We start from the raw sequence: 20718 nt of genomic DNA on the forward strand, positions 1-20718 counted from the left end.
CAAGGAGCAGAGAATCCTCCTGCAAGTGACCCATGCCCCATGCTACAGAGGAAGGCGAAAAACCTCCAGGGCCTCTTCCAATCTGCCCTGGCGGAAAATTCCTTCCCGACCCCAAATATGGCGATTAGCTAAACCCTGAGCATATGGGCAAGATTCACCAGCCAGGAAAGAATTTTCTGTAGTAACTCAAATCCCACCCCATCTAACATCCCATCACAGGCCACTGGGCCTATTTACCGTGAATATTTAAAGATCAATTAATTACCAAAATCATGTTATCCAATCTTACCATCTCTTCCATAAACTTATCGAGTTTAATCTTAAAGCCAGATATGTCTTTTGCCCCCACTACTTCCCTTGGAAGGCTATTCCAAAACTTCACTCCTCTGATGGTTAGAAACCTTTGTCTAATTTCAAGTCTAAACTTCCCAATGGCCAGTTTATATCCATTTGTTCTTGTGTCCACATTGGTACTGAGCTTAAATAATTCCTCTCCCTCTCCGGTATTTATCCCTCTGATATATTTATAGAGAGCAATCATATCTCTCTCAACCTTCGTTTAGTTAGGCTAAACAAGCCAAGCTCCTTGAGTCTCCTTTCATAAGGCAGGTTTTCCATTCCTCAGATCATCCTAGTAGCCCTTCTCTGTACCTGTTCCAGTTTGAATTCATCCTTCTTAAACATGAGAGACCAGAACTGCACACAGTATTCCAGGTGAGGTCTCACCAGTGTCTTGTATAACGGTACTAAAACCTCCTTATCTCTACTGGAAATATCTCGCCTGATTCATCCCAAGACCGCATTAGCTCTTTTCACGGCCATATCACATTGGTGGCTCATAGTCATCCTATGATCAACCAATACTCCAAGGTCCTTCTCCTCCTCCGTTACTTCTAATTGATGCGTTCCCAGCTTATAACTAAAATTCTTGTTATTAATCCCTAAATGCATAACCTTACACTTCTCACTATTAAATTTCATCCTATTACTATTACTCCAGTTTACAAGGTCATCCAAATCTTCCTGTATGATTTCCCTGTCTCTCTCTAAATTGGCAGTACCTCCCAGCTTTGTATCATCCACAAACTTAATTAGCACACTCTCACTTTTTGTGCCGAGGTCAGTAATAAAAAGATTAAATAAGATTGGTCCCAAAACTGATCCCTGAGGAATTCCACTGGTAACCTCTCTCCAGCCTGACAGTTCACCTTTCAGTAGGGCCCGCTGTAGTCTCCCTGTTAACCAATTCCTTATCCACCTTTCAATTTTCATATTGATCCCCATCTTTTCCAATTTATCTAATAATTCCCCATGTGGCACGGTATCAAGCGCCTTACTGAAATCTAGGTAAATTAGATCCACTGTGTTTCCTTTGTCTAAAAAATCTGTTACTTTCTCAAAGAAGGAGATCAGGTTAGTTTGGCAAGATCTACCTTTTGTAAAACCATGTTGTATTTTGTCCCATTTACCATTGACCTCAATGTCCTTAACTACTTTCTCTTTCAAAAATTTTTCCGAGACCTTGCATACTACAGATGTCAAACTAACAGGCCTGTAGTTACCCGGATCACTTTTTTTCCCTTTCTTAAAAATAGGAACTATGTTAGCAATTCTCCAGTCATACAGTACAACCCCTGAGTTTACAGATTCATTAAAAATTCTTGCTAATGGGCTTGCAATTTCATGTGCCAATTCCTTTAATATTCTTGAATGAAGATTATCTGGGCCCCCCGATTTAGTCCCATTAAGCTGTTTGAGTTTCGCTTCTACCTCAGATATGGTAATATCTACCTCCATATCCTCATTCCCATTTGTCATGCTACCATTATCCCTAAGATCCTCTTTAGCCTTATTAAACACTGAGGCAAAGTATTTGTTTAGATATTGGGCCATACCTAGATTATCTTTGACCTCCATTCCATCCTCAGTGTTTAGCGGTCCCACTTCTTTATTTGTTTTCTTCTTGTTTATATGGCTATAGAACCTTTTACTATTGGTTTTAATTCCCTTTGCAAGGTCCAACTCTACTTGACTTTTAGCCTTTCTCACTTTATCCCTATATGTTCTGACCTCAATAAGGTAGCTTTTCTTGCTGATCCCTCCCATCTTCCACTCCCTGTATGCTTTCTGCTTTTTCTTAATCACCTCTCTGAGACGATTGGTCATCCAGCTTGGTCTACAACTCCTGCCTATGAATTGTTTCCCCTTTCTTGGGATGCAGGCTTCCGATAGCTTCTGCAGCTTTGACTTGAAGTAATTCCAGGCCTCCTCTGCCTTTAGATCCATAAATTCTTCAGTCCAATCCACTACCCCTAACTAATTTCCTTAATTTTTGAAAGTCAGCCCTTTTGAAATCAAAAACCCTAGTTGCAGATTTATTTTTGTTAATCCTTCCATTCAGTTTGAACTGAATTAGCTCATGATCACTTGAACCAAGATTGTCCCCTACAACCACTTCTTCTATGAGGTCCTCACTACTCACCAAAACCAAATCTAAAATGGCATCCCCTCTTGTCGGTTCAGTAACTACTTGATGAAGGAATCCATCAGCTGTCGCATCTAGGAAAATCTGAGCCCTATTATTATTACTAGCACTCATCCTACAGTCTATATCTGGGAAGTTAGTCTCCCATGATCACACAGTTTCCATTAGTATTTACTTCATTAAAAACATTAAAGAGTGTGCTATCCATATCCAAATTAGATCCCGGCGGTCTATAGCACACCCCAAGCACTATCCCAGGGAAGGCTCTAGTAGTTTTCTTTCCCAGTGTAATTTTTGCCCAGACGTACTCTGTCTTATCCATTCCATCGCTTCTTATTTCTTTACATTCTACCTCATCATTGATATATACAATGCTACTCCACCACCTTTACCTTTATTTCTGTCTTTCCTAAACAGCACATACCCTTCAATAGCTGTAGTCCAGTCATGACTACTATTCCGCCACCTGTTATCCCTATAACATCTGGTTTCACTTCCTGCACCAGTAGCTCTAGTTCCTCCATTTTGTTATCTAGGCTCCTCGCATTAGTGTACAAACATCTTAATTTTTGCTGTTTGGCCTCGCTCACATTCGGTACCCTATTAGGCGTGGTCATTCTACAGCCAGTATAACCTATTAGACTGGTATCTGCACTGCCCTTCCTCCGTATATACATTCTCCTACCCATGGCTGTATCCTTTCTTACTTTTCTTCCCTCTCAATGCTAAAATCCGGCGTGGAGATTACCTGGACATCTCCCAACCATCTCCACCAAATTCCTAGTTTAAAGCTCTCTTAATCAGTTGTGCCAGCCTCCATCCTAGAAGTCTATTTCCTTCCCTACTCAGATGAAGTCCATCCCGAGAGAACAGTCCTATGTCCATGAATGCCTCCCAGTGGCCATACATCCCAAAGCCCTCCTTATAGCACCACTGCCTAAGCCATCTGTTGATAGTCATAATCTTGTCACACCTTTGTTGCCCTTCTCTAGGAACAGGCAGAATCCCACTAAAGATCACCTGAGCCTTGATTTCCTTAAGCGTCTTCCCCAGCCTATCATAGTCTCCCTTAATACTTTCCAGTGAGAATCTAGCCATATCATTTGTTCCCACATGAAGGATAATTAGGGGATTCTTTCCTGCTCCCTTTAGGATCCTTTTCAACCTCAGGTCTACATCCCGTATCTTAGCACCTGGAAGACAGCACACCCTTCTATTCTCTAGATCAGCTCTGGTTACAGGCCTGTCTGTTCTTCTCAGTAAAGAGTCCCCAATTACATAGACCTGCCTTTTCCTGGTAACGGTGCCATTCTCCAGTCTATCCCGTTCCCTCTGGCTGCAAGTTCTTTCCATTCCTATTCTCCCTTGTAATCCTCTTCAACCCATCCTGTATCCTCCTGGGGCTCATATTTGGTGTAGTCTCCATTGACTTTTCCGCTTTTCCTATAGGACTAGCCGCTCTTCTCTTCTTCCTTGCCCTTCCACCTTCAGCGACTACCTGCTGAGCACCTTCTTGATTTTCCAACTCTGCAAACCTGTTCTTGAGCTCTGTTTCTCCTTCACTAGCCCGTCTTTTCCTCTGCCTGGTTCTTTTATTTATTTATTTATTTATTTATTTATTTATAGAGAGAGAGAGATATATCCACAATATTCAACTGTAACTTTTTTTGGAATCTATTAGTTTAGTAATATGACTATTCCCTGTATTGGCCATATCCACCAATCTAGTTATTATATCATTATTTTCCCCCAGCATTGAGTTTCTAACACTTTATACTAGTCTGCTTTTTGTAAAACATGTAACTTGTTTGTAATGTCACTAATTCTCTTCAGTTACTTTTATGTTCATGTCAATCTGCGTGGTTTGAGCTTCCACCGTATCTTAATTATAGGTTAGTCACATGTGCTGAAAGGTTATCTAGTTTTGGATCTATGACATCCACAAATGTTTTAAAATCCATTTTGGAGTTGATGTCCTTTAAATATAATTTATATGGGTGCACTGGAGTCTGATAATGAACCAAGCGTCTGTGCACACTTAACAAATATGGCATCTTGATAGGTTTCAGTCTGGGTCAGTAAAGAAGTGTATACTAGATGTATCTTAAACATCTCTGAATTTTATAATAGCTATAATATCTCAATTACACAAATGGCTGTATGAATCATTTATTCAAAAATGCTCATCCCAGCATAATATAAACAAGTCAATGGAGTTACACCTGAGATGCATTTTACCCAATAAATATTTCATTTACTGATCTCAATTTAGATGGTATAAAATACTTAAAGTAGAATCTGTTCCTGTTACTTACATGCATGCCTATCTTGATTTTTTTTTTTAATTGTTATGAAGATTGTATTGAAATACTGTGTGACATCTGTAGTATCCCTTACAGAAAGCATTTAACCAAAACAAAACACTTAGGCCTTGCTTTAAAACAATTGGGTCTTTGGATCAGGCCCTTAATATGTACGAATAATTACATAAAAATGTATAGAAAGAGGATAAAGAAACAATTTCAGTTTGAGGTAACAAACTGGAAATTTTATAAAACCTGGGGGGAAAAAAAAAGCTGGCTGTAGTGTGATGTATGGTTTCTTTTTGTAATTGTAAGGTTCGTGTTTTATTCGAACTGATCAGCTAGATGGTGAAACAGACTGGAAGCTTAAAGTTGCTGTCAGCTGCACACAGAGGTTACCAGCTTTGGGGGTAAGCATTACAGCTATTTATTTCACTATCTCTTCAGTGAACCTATTTATACCTGCTATACAGTAGAAAGCTTTATTACAGTTAGTTTGTATATAAATGTTTCTACTTAAAAAGAAATTTAATCCATAAATGTGATATTGGTCTTTGCTATAAATAATAAGTAATGCGTCTGTTTTTAATTCTATGGGAAAGACTGGATTATGCAAATATTTAATTTTTCCATTTAAAGGAGCAAGAGAGGGATACAGTTGGGTTTGTGTCTTCCATTGAATGTAGGCTTGGGGATTTGGGACATAGCAGTCCATTCTCGTAAGGTGAATGCTTCCTGGCACAGAGGCTTTAGGGTCCTTGTGGGTGAGGCGTACAGGATTACACAAGGATAGAGATTTGCAGTGACTGCCTGCCAATTTTGTGTGCATGTGTGTGTCTTTATAGGCAGTACAGGTAATGATGCCTATAGTTAAGGATGTCCCACATTTTCCTTTACAAGAACGTGTTCTTCAGTTGCTTATAACTTTGTCAAAAGTAAAATGTTTGAATTTAAATTTTTCATGCCAGGTGTCTGCCTTAGAAAAGTTTCAGCTAAATTGGCTCAGCTGTTTCCATGAAAAGCATTAGGAAAAATGTATTGTTTTGCTTATATTAAAAATATTCTTAGAGCGGTTTTGTTGAGAAACTCTAGAGCCTCTGTACTTTGGATACAGGGTACTTGAAATTTGACTGGGAATGAGGGTTGTCGCCCTGGCATAATGGATGTTGTTTTTGGTATCCCTGTGAAAACTCTCTGAATAAGTCTCTGAAAAGTTTGTCTGAGCACATGCTCAGTAGATACTTCCTGGAATTTGACAACTGACTTTTCTGAAGATTTCATCAGCACTGGGCTTGTCCATCCCCTCACAACTCCTGTGTGCCAAATGGACTGTGTACATGCCATCTCCACAGACCAAATGAGCATGCTTCATCTTAGGGCTGCAGGAGTTCAGCAGGACTTTTTCTGCAATGCCTCCTCCCAACTGCTTGTGACTGCTGTGGCACTGAAGCTAATAGCTTTGGGATTGTCTTTCCTGTGCTCTCAGTGCTCCCCTTGCTGGCGCTCAGACAAGGAGGAGGAAGAGGAGGAAACCACTGGACTTGAATGTAGAGGGAATGGGGTAGATGTGGGAGTGAAGATTGGGAAAAGAGATGTGAGCAGCAGGATAGGAGCTAGGAGCTTGTGTCAGGGACAGGAGCAGAAGAGGACAGGGAGAGATTGGGGCAAAAAGATCTCTAACCACAAATGCATGCTCCCCCACAGAACCTGGACTTGAACCCAGAGATAGCATGCATCCCCACATTCCTCAGTTGTATAGCAAATAGCTGTGAAACTCACTGGCAAAATGTTTCCCCATTCCCTTCCAGTAGAAGGTCAGCATTGATAACAGCCTTCTACTGATACCAGTTACTCAGCTCAAGCAGAAGAGGTCTGTGTTGTAGATCTAAAGATCCCAACCCTGCTGATGACTATGTGGAAGGTCAGTGTGGTTTCACACCATGAAATTTTTGTTTTTTCAATTGTTAAGTTTCTAAAAAAAAATTAGCTATTACATTTTAAAAGAACCCTTTATTAAAAGAAAGTTACAGTTAAAAAGTCAAGCATTCATAAGTTAAGAAATGCCTAAGTTAAGGTTGCCCATGCAACTTTAATTTGGGTCCCTTGTGCCTAGCATATGCCTTATGATATAGCCCTCAGTTACATGATCAAATGCTATTTTTCCTTTTTGCCTTAATTCAGCCATTTCCTAACTTGAACACTTGACACTGCAGCCTAAAAAATGTAGGGGGAAGAAGGACACAAACCAACTTTGTTGAACTGAAAGAAGTTGGCTACATTTTTATTTAACATTACTTAGCTACCCACTACAGTCTATGAGCAGGTACTGTAGCCTTGCAAGATGAGTCTCAATGGAAGTTTTGTGTAATAAGGAATGAAGGAAATGCCTTGAACTTGGAGAGGCAAACCCTTTATCTTTCCCACTGTATATCATTATTAATTATTTCAAGGTCGTGCCCTGTTCCTTGTGCTTGAGCCCTTTAGGAGGCCAAGATGCTCTTTGCTGACACGGATCAATGTCTGAGTGGTCCAAACTGCTGTCACTCCATATTACTGTGGGTTTCTTACACCTTCCTCTGAAGTATTTGTTGCTGGCCAGTCTCTGATGCAGGATACTACAGTAGAAGGACTTTGGGTCTTTTCTACTGCAGCAATTCCTATGTCCTTAATGACTTCCCTCTATGTTATCTAAGGTAGAATCACCATTTGCATTAGATTTGGGAGCCAATGGATCACCTATCCTTCCAGTAGCCTACATTTTGTCCATTATAAGCTACCCTTTTGCAACTTCCCCTCAAGATCCTGACTCGTGATAAATCTGAAAACTAAATGTAAGCCTTAAAGTGTGAAATAAATGATGGTTCAAGTTCCTCTGAATGCAACTGTCAGTCCAACCTTAACTGTGGAGCTCTTGGAGCACCTCCATAATTCTAGCTTAGTCAAGTGATCTTTTCAAATTCTTATGGCTTGGACTATGTTGTTGATAAGAGTGTAGTAATTTTGTAATCTAATACTGTGTGTGAATGAGCTGAAAATACTGATAAGTATCAAACTACTTTGAATCACCACCTTGATTTCAGCAGGAATTGTGGAAATCCAAAATAACTGTTATCATGTTATAGGGAGGAAAAAATTATAAATACAATAAATGTTCTTTTCCATTATAACAAGATGTATAATATAAATCAGTGCCCATGCCATTTACTATAGAAATACATGTAAACGTAATGTATTCTTTTTGAAAAAGTTCAACAGTAACAACCAGAAATATTTTCAAAATTCTTCACACTTTATGTACAGGATATTATGCACAACATGAGGTGTAAAAATTACCTACTGAGATGAGGTTTTCCTTAGAGAATGTCATCTAAACTCTAATACTTAGACACAGTGAAGCAGCCGTGTTAAATATGAAAAAAACCTTATTTAATTTGAGTAGTCCATTCTAGTTACCCACTCTCACTTCTTTAAGCTTTTGCAAATAAAGTGTTTTTCATAGTGAAAATTTCCCATGATTAATCTCAGCCCAACGAATATTTTGTTGAAAGTTGAAGAAATTTAGGCCAGGTATAAAAGTGTTCTGACTTATTTTTTTAAAATATTCCTACCTGTTGTTTGTGTGCTCAACTAAAACATGACTTTGTTTTACGTGCCTACCTTATTTACACATGTAGTCCACAACAAGGACACCTGCTTTTGAAAGACTTGACATTTTTTTGACAGGATGTCATAATGGCAACAGCAGCATCCTCTGGAACTGGAAGTGTGTGTTCCTTCCTGTGACTGCTTTGGTCCCTCTGCCTGTGTGGAAGAGGGATGGGGCTATGACTCTCCCGTAGGAAAGCATAGTGTCACTGGAAGCATTCTTACTCTTTACCCCCACCCATTCTTTTCATTCCATGTATGCAAACCCTGGGATTGTGGCCCTTTATGCTCTCCCTACTTTTTGTGCGTCCATTTAGAGCCAGCCACACAAATCTAGAACCAGCTGTTTTTGAAGCAGAGATATGACAGCCATTCCCCCTATGGCTAAGAAGTATCTGGTGCTTTAGAAAATATGAAGGTTTTGTCTTTAACTCAAGTAGCAATCAACCAGTTGACAATTACTTAACTCTTACACAGTTTGGAACATGAGCCCTAAAATCCAGAGAATTTTGGCATAACCAGAGTACATAACACATTCACTTCTATCAATTCTATATAACAAATGCCTATCAATAAATAATAATCCTTCTACCATAGAAAGTATATGAATAAAGTCCCTTAAGCTCACATCTTTGATATGTATATAATGATAATTTATAGCATTTGGGGGTTAAACTGTAAATGACAAACTGCAGGAATAGGCTGGACTGATTCTTTTTACAATAATTCTTGAATGCCACCTGCTGGACTATATCTAAAATAGCTGTGGCGATATCACACTGCTATATAGCTTCCCCACCTCAGCTCTCCTTATTTAGACAAAGGTCCCATTGAAATAGGTGCAAGTTTTGCCTTAGGGTAAGGAGTCCATAGACTATATGCACAACTCTACATTAATTGCTACTGTAGTGGCAAGAAAAGCAGGAACAGGTTAATACAAAATGTTCAGTGGCTCCACTTAAAGATTATTCTGGCTCTAGAGATATTGGCAATTATAGCAGTGTCCCCCTTTTTAAGTATGTGGAATATCTTGGAATTCAATACTGTCTCTAAAACTGAAATAAAAATGCTCACTGCATGTGGACAACTACTAAACTAAGTTAAGGTTTGCAGTTTACTACTAATTATAGATTTAACTACAAAACAGCAAAATGTCAGGTTCTGTTCATGTAACAAGCCCAGCAGAGGGCATGGAGTGGCTTCAGGTCTGGTTTCCAAGGGGTCCTTCACCCTCTGCCTCCCCCCTGGATACAGCAGTGTCCAGATCCTGGGTGTGTTGGTAAGCAGGTGGTCTCAACTGCACCAGAGTCCTCCTATTGTTGCCACAGCTGTGGATGATCCTGATACTGTTACTGGCTCCCAGTGCACCGAGGGTCATCTTCCTTAAACTCTGTCTCTGGCTGAACTTGGAACACATTTCCAAAGGAGAAGTTTATTACTATATATAATTATACGTGACTATATTTTTAAGAATTGAAAAGGGTGGACAGTAAGTGTAATTTGAGAAAAATAGTAGACTAAACAATGTGGTCTTGCATTTAACAGCATATAATGTCCGTAATGGTCACTCATTTTGATTTCTTTAGTTATCCAATGTAAAGGATTATCAGTATCTTGTGTTGTCATGAGCTGTCAGTCCCATCAACAGTGCAACATTGTAACCTTATCCACTGTGACTCGGGGAATAAATAAACCTGCAAACCTTCAGAGCTTTTCCTAAAGAACAGATGATACCACCAAAGATGATCAGTACAGATTTTGTTGTCTTCTCAAACCACTTAATGTGATCAGAGAATTAAAATTTCAACAAGTCATTTAATGATGGCTGTGCAGCAAGGACTGTAACACCCAGGTTAGGTTTCTTGTGGTTTCACAGTCATGTGTGGGGCAGAGTTTTTTCTGGCACTATGCATGTTCTGGGACATTCTTCTCTGGCTTATTTGATCAAGTAAATTTATTAACAGCAGTGAGGTCATTGTAATTTTCAATAAATGGTGACTTGCTGATTTATATCAAAAGATCCATACAGTAGTAAACAATACCATTTACATTTAATTAGTTTTATTGAACCAAAGGCAATTTTATTTGTAATGAACCACATGTTATGATTAAGGATGTATTTTAATGATCTTTAAGTAAGATGAACAAATGTTGCCCTTGACCTTATAAGGGAGGTTTTTCTACATTATTGATAAATTCAGAGTGATTTCAAAACTATTATTGTGAAATGTAAAGGAAAACATTACTGTACCATCATTCAGTCATTTCATGACTAATGTAAACAGATTAAATGCATTTTTTCCAAATTGTTTACAGATTATAGCATTAGCTAACACGTTATTTAGTGTTTCAAAAGTCCAGTTTACTGTTGTATTAAAATAAGTTAATTTCATAGTCTAGACTGTTCTAGACCCTGGTTTTTTTTTCATTATTCTTTTAACCTGGAATTGCTGTAGAATTCAGCTGGTTTGGGCTATTTACTTACTTTTTTCTCTTAAGAATGCATATAATTGAGATAATTTGCCTCATAAATATGATGATTTAAATGGGCCAACATTTCACCCAGAATTTCTGGCTTGTGAAAGTAATTCTAGTGAATTTCATGAACATTAATTTCTTTATATTAATGTGATTTTATTGATGAATACTTGGTTTATTTAATAATCTCATTCCATTATTCTTAAAAGCCATTTATAAAAGAAAAACTCTTCAGTGTTGGAGTGTCCTTTTGCACAGGCCCTGCAAATTTTCAAAATAGTTTAAACTATTTACATACGGTATCATGTCTATCATAAGCCTTGACCCATCTGTGTTAGTTTTCCAGCCTCAGATTATGGAGCCATTAACTCCTCTGTGTAGCTACTGGGGTGAGATTAAGGGAAGCTTTTGCCTCTGGGATGATAGTGTTGGATGGAGGAAAACCTTCTGCCCCCTTTCTGTCCCACTTAAATTGTAAGACTAACTGTGGACCATGGCCCTCTTAAAAATTTTCCTTGGTTGATAAACAGTCACTTGGGACATGGAATTACATCCATACTGGAATTTAAATCGGTGATCTCTCTCTCCCTCCCCCGTGTTATGAAAACCTAGCTTCCATGTATGATCATCATCCTTTGAAAGATGTTCATGTTAAATGCTTAATGTTGTACTGTGCATCTGACTGCAGGGGAAATTTCCCTTGTTCAGAAAACAAAGTTACTCAAGGAAGCTATTGGGTACAGCAGGTATGCCATTTAGGCAAACATATCCCCCACCCCCCCCCTTACAAGCAACCCACCAAATAAACGACTGTTTTGGTATCCTCTGTAAGTGTGAATCAGTAAACATTCTAGCACTTAAAGAAAAGAGGCCACACTTGGAATACTCTGGAGGTTCTAGCTTCCTCAGAATAAAAGGATATTAGAGACTTCTGTAGAAAATGGCCACAAAAGCATAGGGGACTTTAGGGTCTTAATTCTTGAGAAAGATGAGAGAATTCATTTTTCACAAAATGGAAATTAAGAAGGCTTCTGAAAGACAAAGATGCTCTTAGATCTCAAAAACAAAAAAAGGGGGGGCAAAATATAAGGTGAAGAGAACGAGAATATTTATACAGAGGGGTTAAAATGCAGTAAGCTACAAAGGGCATCAGTAGGAGCAATTAGTAAAAGCAGTAGAAGAAACATTTGGAATCAGGAAAGTATATTGTTTTACAAATGCTAATTTACATGAGATGAATCTTCCCACTTCCATGCCTTCTAATGTTGTTTCTCAACTAAGGTACTCTGGAAAGAAAGAGAGAGAGTTTTTGCTTGACACACTTCAGTGACAGTTTTTTATTGTGTATGAGTATGTGTGTGGTATTAGTTTTCTGCTGTACTATCCAGTTCTGAGAGAGACTTATTTTTCAGTGTACTATAAAGCACATAATAGCCTGGATTATCTAAATTGTAGGTGATAACAGATTGAGAAGAAGTGAATAATGAAGATATAGGACACCACATGTGTATTAGTTTCCTATGAATTATTTCTCACGAAGCTGATGAAAACTAACTTAATAGGACAAGAATGCAATGAGTGGAACGTCGTGTGAAAAACGACAATAAATGGCTGATGGTTTAAGATAAAAAAAGATATTTTTCAAGAGTTAGTGTTGAAACTTGATTTACTTTTATAACACTTGTCAACGAAATACTAGAATGATATACGGATATATAGTCGTGCAGAGTATGGGGTAAGATATATTTCTTAACTACAAAATAAAAATGTCAGTTACAAATTAATTTGGTGACTCGTAGAGTTATGTATAGAGGTACTTTTTCAGAATAAGATGGAAGCGAGTTTGATAAAATGCAAACGAGAGCTTAATGTGTGGATAATGAATGTACTTACTTATCTAAATAACTAAAAATATGGTAAAATGATTGTGTGTAATTCTTTATAAATAAAACTCTTTCTACATTCAAGGTCAAATTGTGATAATGTGACCATGATGAAGGGTGTAAAAATGCTTAATTCAACTTCTGAAGGTGACCCATCTGAGATACCACAAATGGAGTGCTACTGCCTTTAAAGTCTGCTGCCCAGAGAAATCATAGATAGTATGGAGGAGATCTCTTTACTTCCATGCGGCTGATCAGCCAATGGAAAAAAAGGAAGTGAGAGGTGATGTGTGGTATGATAGTTCACTTAGGGGATAGACAAGGACTGCAGTGCAGGTTGTGATACTAGGGTGGACTCTTTTTGATGTCAAGTCCCCAATCATTCTGGTTTATTTACCCTTCCAATGCAGATGGTTGGACTCACTAGTGAAATCTTACTTGATCAGTTTTTGATATTGACTGTCCAGAATGCACTGAAAGTAGGACTGTCAAGTGATTAAAAAAATTAATCACGATTAAACAATAATAGAATGCCATTTATTTAAATATTTGTGGATGTTTTCTACATTTTCAAATATATTGATTTCAATTACAACACAGAATACAAAGTGTACAGTGCTCACTTTATATTTATTTTTGATTACAAGTATTTGCACTGAAAAAATAACACCTTACAATCTCAAAATCCTTGGTTTTGTTTTTTTGCTTGTTTATATTTCTGGTTTTTAAATAGCCAAATTTTATCTTTTTTTAAATATACTTGTATAAAATTATGTAAATTTTTTAGTTCTCTAGAAAATTGCTTTGGAGATTGAGAAGTCTTTTATAAACAAAATAAGTACAGTTCATAGAGTGACACTGCAAGACTCTCACTGCTGCCTTGCTAATGTGCCTTCCCCCCAACTTGGAGGGACCAGCTCAGCAGGATGACCATAGTTCAGTCTCCATGTCCATTTAGTTAATGGTTTATCTGCTGACACAGACAACAGTATTGTTAATATAACTTCCAACTCAGCAAAATAGTTAATTATGTGCCTAACTTTGAGCATGTGAGTAATCCCATTGATTTATCATGCTCCTGTTGCAGTTGCTGGAATTTTTCATATCCGCTTCAATGAGAGCAGGAGCAAATCCACTGTGCCAGTTCTAAACAGAGGGTGGGGTGGTATTGATGTGGACATCTGGACACTGGACTGAGACCACCAAACTAATTTCCCATAGGACATTAAGTAAATCTAAGCTTTCTGTTACAGAATAGCTAAGGGGAAATCTTTTTTTTTTTTCCCCTCTTTGTTGACTTTGGTCATTTAAGAGCACTTAATATTTATTCAGTTTCATTATTTTCCCCGATATATTCAGCCATTTTCGCCCTTGCTGAAAAAATGCCCATGAATGTCAACAAGGAGGCAGGATACCCTTTTAATTATTTTTAAAGGAAAAAAAATCAGGAGATACAATTTTCTTTTTTAATTAGGCCATTAAAAAAAACAACCCTCCAATAAACAAAATCTCTTTCACACTTAAGCTATAAATACAAAATAGTTCAATAGGTGGCATCTAACATTTGTACAAACTTGATATTTTCATTGTATTCTAGCACACAATTCCTGTATAATATGAGATGTACTGTAAGCAGGGTCTGATCCTAGTCCTTACTTGAGTAAAATTCTCATTGACTTCACTGGGAAAATAAATTGACTGATATTTAAAAAACATAAAAATGAACAATAGTTGCTTAGTTGTGTGTGTATGTGTGTATATGCATTCATTTAGTTATAAATTAAATTCATGATTAAGTAAATGTATTATGTATTACAGGATCTTTTTTCAATCAGTGCTTATGTTTATGCTCAGAAGCCACAATTGGATATTCACAGTTTTGAAGGTACCTTCACACGGGTGAGTAATACCTACATACGTACCTGTGTCTATCCCAACTCCTCTACTTTTCTCCATATGTGGAACCCATCATTTCAGTATCTAAACACAATTTATTTTTCTCTGAGTTTTAGATGAGCATTTGTTATTCCCCTGTTATAGAAGTATTTTATATTAGCAATATTTTTGATACTAAATGGCAGGAAATTATATTAGCAAAGCCATAAGGTTTTTTTTAAAGTAGAAACTAGAAATTGAGAACTTTATATGTCCAGATGTAGTAGTATTGTTGTAGAAATAGTTCAAAATAATATATTAATATTCATTTTACTTCCAACCACAATATATATTGTCTAAAACACATATCACAAACTGAGGGGAAATTGATCATTTAGACATTTGTCAGTAGTATGATGCAAAGCAGTTGCTAACTTTTCTGCACTGAAGAGCCATAGTTTTAAATTCAGTGTAAATCATACCAGTTGGTCTTTTGTTGGTTATTGTGGCTTCCACGTGAGAAGCTTGTATTTTCAAATTTCAGAGTGTCCCTAAAAGAATAAAAGGTAACTGGAAAGAGGCCACATACACTTGACTTAGGCCCCAAATTATGTTGAAAAGAAACCTTCCAATATCAGTCTCCAGAATTTTGTTTTGGTTTTGTCAGTTTGTTGCTTTTATTCTTTCATTTTAAAATAGGCGTTGTTTAATTTTCTAAATTAAATTGATAGCGGTAATTTATTGTTTATAGGGGTTGCTTTTGTGACTTGGTTTTTGTTGATAATGGGAAAGGGAAGGATGAGGATGTGAAGAGACTACACAATAACCCTAAGGTTGTTGTCTGTGAAAAGAAACATAATGCAGGTAAACTTACCTGACCATTACCCTGCAGGACAGGTCGTAGATCCTTGTTAATCTTTGATAATTGTTAGAAAATTGTGGTAGGAAAATGAGTCTCAAGGCAGATAGTTGAACAGTGCCAGCTGAGGCCTATTACCAATTCCATATTAAGAGAGCCAAAAGAAGTATCTGAGAAAGCAGCACCATGCCTTGAGGCCCTGTTCACTGATATGCTGGTAAGTGTCACAAAACCTGCAGTAAGATGGAGTTAGGGTTGAAAGTATGGAACTAAGGTAAAATAAATTGGAGGGCTGTTGTAATTATCCCCAATCCAAGCATTATAAATGCAGGAAATTCAGAGTGTAACGTAAAAAATCTGTTCATATTAACATATGGAAATGCCCAGTCAGATTAACCAAATCCTCTTAACTCTGCCCAGTAAAGATACCATTTGAGAGAGGTCAGAAGGAGAAAGTGTCTGAAATGTCTTTAAAAATTGGTTAAATCTAGTTCAAGAACACAAACACTAAAATGTCTTAATCGTGTTGTTTTTCATGAAGTCAGAAAGGACAGAATGAAGGTTGTTTGGATGCTGTAGCAGTGCATTTCCTTTCTTTAACATGTTTACATTTTTCTAATCCAAATATGTGCCAAAAACTTATCAAACCTTACTAACTTTTTTTCATTAACATCCCTAAAAAACGCAGAGAAAGACTGACCTCTCTGCAAGGGTACTAAGGAAGAGTTTTATTTTATTTTATTATATTTTGTTTTTGGGGTGCCTGTGTATGAAACAATGGACTGAGATTCACCAATATTTCATACTGTATTTGCAACATTTGGGTTTTGCTGCATTTTTTGTCACATTGGTATTATTAATGAAATAGAACATCAGGTTTTTAAAAGATATTTGCCCTTATACTGTTGTTCTGATTTGATATAAGAGTAAATGCAAGGAAAATGTGGGGCATTATTGTGTGTTTCTTGTGGGACAAGCAAGGCTTCAATTTTGGTATGGAAATTGGTAGTGAATATCATAGCAGAGATGGGGGGAAAATAAATCACAATAATAAAACACTGTATATTATTGCTACATCAACATACACAAGAGTATAATGGGGTTGCTTAAAGATGGGGTGTGGGGAGAGGGTGTTTGGAGACCAACGGGTGGGCCTGGCTCCATACTCCAGGTATTGTGAGCTAGTACATGGGGTTGGAATGTCACTCAGGTTTGTCCTGTTTGCCCCTCTAGAAATAGAGAGACAAACAGGACAAACCTGGGTGGTCTGGGATGCTGTGCACCAGTGTGCTGGCCTCATCAAATGTGTTTTTATAGCCATGTCCAAAATTTTGCAGGTTTTATTCAAATTCACAGTTGCTGTGACTACCATGACCAAATCATAACCTTAATTATAAATTCATCATCTGTTGTTATAATTACATGTTCTAGGAGGTCTTATTTGTTAAACAGTGAGTATGAATCATATAGGATTGTATAGTCGTTGCCATCAACTTGTTGCTGCTTTTTCAGTTGACCCAGGTGACTCAAATTGGTAATACATTGTAGCTCACTAATTAAAATCAGTGCTTCCAATTCTGGATACCCTCAGAGCTGGGATGTTGTAGCTCGACATATGTATATGGAGAATGATATATACCATATATAGTTTGTGCTGGTCACACAGTAAATGTGGCTGGCATTCAACTTAACATTGCTACCAATTTCCTCAATAATGTCACTGTAGGATTAGTTTTGCATGCTTGACCTTCTTTATAAAAAATTGATTCTTAAAGATTTCGTGTTAGTTCATCTTGTTCTTAGTGATCCCTGGCGCTCTGACCTGGAGTTGGGGTTTCTTCTCCTTTCTTCCAATTCCTCTGCTTCCAAGACAAAGATATGATGGAACAAGGAAAACTTCCTCTTATGCTTGATCCACTTGGTTCCCAAGATCTGCTTTTTATGGCTTGAGAGACTCCTTTTAATCAGTTAAATCTCCAGGATATTCTGGTAGAAACTGGACCAGATCCTGAGCTTTGATCCAAAATCTCGGTGTCTGGTGACTTGCAGTATAGTACCATCTTGCACACTAGACTTGGGAATGCTCAGGGTATGTACAATGTCTTATTGAGAAGCCATTTAAATACTTTGTGAGAGAACACTATTCCCTGAAGTAAATGAGGTTTGCGACGTGGGCATCCAGCAAGGTCAATGACCCTCTATCAACTGCAGTTTTTATTTTCCATAATTTGCTTATATCATAGGAATGTAGTTTTGCTGTGAGTACAGTTAGATTTTCCCTGTCACAATAAACATGCTATATCATTATCAAGGGAACCTCTATCTTTGGGCAGCCAAGTTACAAGAGGGTTTAAATGATGGGTACCATCCATGTTCCCACGTGTTCTTGAACCTCTATCTTCTTTGGACACAAATCTGGTGCTGAACAAACTGATGGCACATCTTTGAAACACTTGGTATATCTGTCCTATTAGCTGTCTGTTTTGGTAGCTGTTAAGTTAGCCACGGTAATGAGGCTAGTCTGTGGCCTAGTGGCCGATTCTCCCTGTATGGAATTTTTCTTTCTTTAGAGTTAAGTTGTGACTTTGCCACAAGCAAAGTCAAGCACTGTGAATGGGGCAGCACATAGTTGCGTTGCCCTATGAGCAGACTAGATAGCTGTTTGTGACGAAGTCAGATTTTCCACAGCTTTGGGGAGAGCGTACCCTGAGCCAAGCTGATAGTTTGTCCAGTATATTTCCCCTGGCATGAGCACAATTGCATTGGGCAGTGTGAAGAGGAGCTAAAGCTGCACCCACTATCTACCCCTGCTTGCCCGGTCCCCGTCTACCCACTTAAAAGAGTGAGAAGTGGCTCTGTGGAGATCGCTTCCCTTTTCCCTGCACTGCTATCTATGATATAGGGAGTGTCTTCCATGCCCCACTGCTCCCTCTGCAAGAGCACACAGTACTGTGCACAACCTGGCCCTTACATGATGATGGAACTTTCCCAGTGTTTTCATGTAAACGTCACACTTTTTACCAAGAGACAATAAACTAGCTCTCTAGATCTGATTGTACTATGTTAAGTGGTATGAGATTAGATTTTACAGGTTCAGAGAGACAATGATGCATGCATTTTGAGTCATCTTTGGGATTAAGCCATGCAAAATGGGTTTTCTGTTGACTTCTCTATTGTCTTGTTCATTAAATCTGGTCAATATCAGCAGCTGTTAAAGATAGATGCAACCACTGCTCTAGCGTGTTTTTTTAAGCAGATTATAGTTTCCAGAAACTTTCAGATAGCTACATGTAGTTTGCACACTCTTTTAGTTAGTGTTATAACATATTTTAGACTCAGGTCCTAGGACACATTCATTTTGACAAGGCTGTCATTCATTCTTTTTTCAAATAGTGCTTCTTTATAAGTACCATTTGTTAGCTTCCAAAAACAGGGATTATGGAACACACAGATCTCCAGGATGTAATATCGTAAAGATTGTCAAGAACTGCATATGTATAAAAGCTCTCTAGTGCAGTAAGAATTGGAAACTAACCGAACCAAAAGCTTGCAGTTCCAAGTTACCTCAATTTAAATTGTGTTGGCAATCAACTTATCTAAACCAGCGTGGGAAGCTCTTAGAGAAGTTTTTACCTCTTGGAATCTGGACTGTGGAAGATTAAATTATTCATCAGTATTCTGGAAATAAGGTTAATTCTGATGACAGGAGGAACCTTCAGAAATCTAATAGCAAAAAGATGAGTTCCAATCCAAAGAGACATTCAGTGAAGAATTATTTAAATCTATGATCAGTGAAGAATAACTTGTTTAGTTATAGAAACAGATAATTTCCAACTATTTATTGCTGTTCTCCGTTACTGCAAACTAACAGACAACATCCTTGTGGACAGATAGACCCTAATATATCTGTTAGAGGTGGATTATCCATTGAGGTCTTACATCAAATGCTTCAGTACTAGTCCTCCTTTTGCCCCTCCCCCAATTGAGTAAGGTATTTTATTTTCCTATCTGATGGTGGTAGCGGGCTTTTTATTATGCAATTGTTTATGGTGCCATAGGTGTTCATGAATTTAGGTGATGCTATACTTTCTGAGTAAAGACCTATTCCTGTATTGAACATTTTAAATTATGGTAAAACAAAGCACTGGGGGGAATAGTTAGGGGGAATAGTGGATTATTGCAGAGCCAGTGTACATATTGTGTTAATTCTGAGGGGTTTTATGTTGTCATTATATGCATCTCAGCAGGAAAAGGTGACTTGAGCATAAAAGATAAATGCCATCTCATGTGAACAAACTACCCTTGAATATCAGTTCATTTTTAATGACTTCTCTGGAAATTTCAGGCTACAAGAGAGAATGGTTATGTTTATTCATTCCCGCAGTCACCCTCCCATAAGCCGTAATTACCTTTTGGAAATTTGCAGAACCACTTGTCCTTACCTTAAACACCTTCCTCTGATTAGGATGCAGAAACCTGAATAAAATAAATGTAAAGCTAAAATAACACTATAGCACATTTGCATTTTTAACCATTTAATTCCACTTTATTCATATTATTAGTAATAATTTTATTAAGGGGCAGATTGTGGGTGGATACAAAAGAAAGCTGCATCTGAAAGGTGGGCTGGTTTGGTGTGGGACATGCAGTGCCTGGGGTAGAATGGGAGTGGTGAGGGAGAGGTAGATAGGTTGGGTAGGGAGCAAGCAGCAGTAGAGGAAAGGCAATAAAATGGTCACTGGAATGGAGAAGCACATGGAAGCAAAGTGAGCTTCAGCACCAATCAGTATCTTGACAAGCAAGACATGAATGGAAGGAGGTTCAGCTGCCAGTACATAATATTGTGGTTGCAGTAGAAAAAAGAGGTTTAATAGTGTCACTTGTCAGCTAGAAGAGGCAGCCTGTCTGGGGTGAAGAGAGACCAGCCGACATGGAATGAGATGCTTCTTCTCAGTTGGCATTATAAAATCCATTTTTCCATGAACACGGCTCACCTTTTTATCTTTGCCATCCACTTTTAAAACATGGGGAAATAACTTTAAAAGGCACATATTAAATTTGTCTTAGAGAGCAAAGAGCTCTTGACGTACAGCCACTGTATAATTGCTTGTGCATTTTCACAGCCGTGTGTCTACGCTTTTCTTTTCTTTTGATGTTAGTATATTCAAAGTTTTACAAAAACAAAAGCAC

General features: G+C 37.8%; 1 protein-coding gene across 2 annotated transcripts in view; it reads left to right on the forward strand.

The window, feature by feature from the left end:
- ATP9B (ATPase phospholipid transporting 9B (putative)) overlaps positions 1 to 20718 on the forward strand; it is a 283165-nt gene that overhangs the window by 132083 nt on the left and 130364 nt on the right. For both annotated transcript variants that reach the window (XM_074944742.1, XM_074944743.1), the window contains exons 8-9: positions 5104 to 5198; positions 14613 to 14693. In XM_074944742.1, the coding sequence (XP_074800843.1) occupies positions 5104 to 5198; positions 14613 to 14693 (176 nt within the window). The remainder of the gene's footprint in view (positions 1 to 5103; positions 5199 to 14612; positions 14694 to 20718) is intronic.

Source organism: Natator depressus, chromosome 2 (genome assembly GCF_965152275.1).
Source record: "Natator depressus isolate rNatDep1 chromosome 2, rNatDep2.hap1, whole genome shotgun sequence".
NCBI classification, from domain to species: domain Eukaryota; kingdom Metazoa; phylum Chordata; order Testudines; family Cheloniidae; genus Natator; species Natator depressus.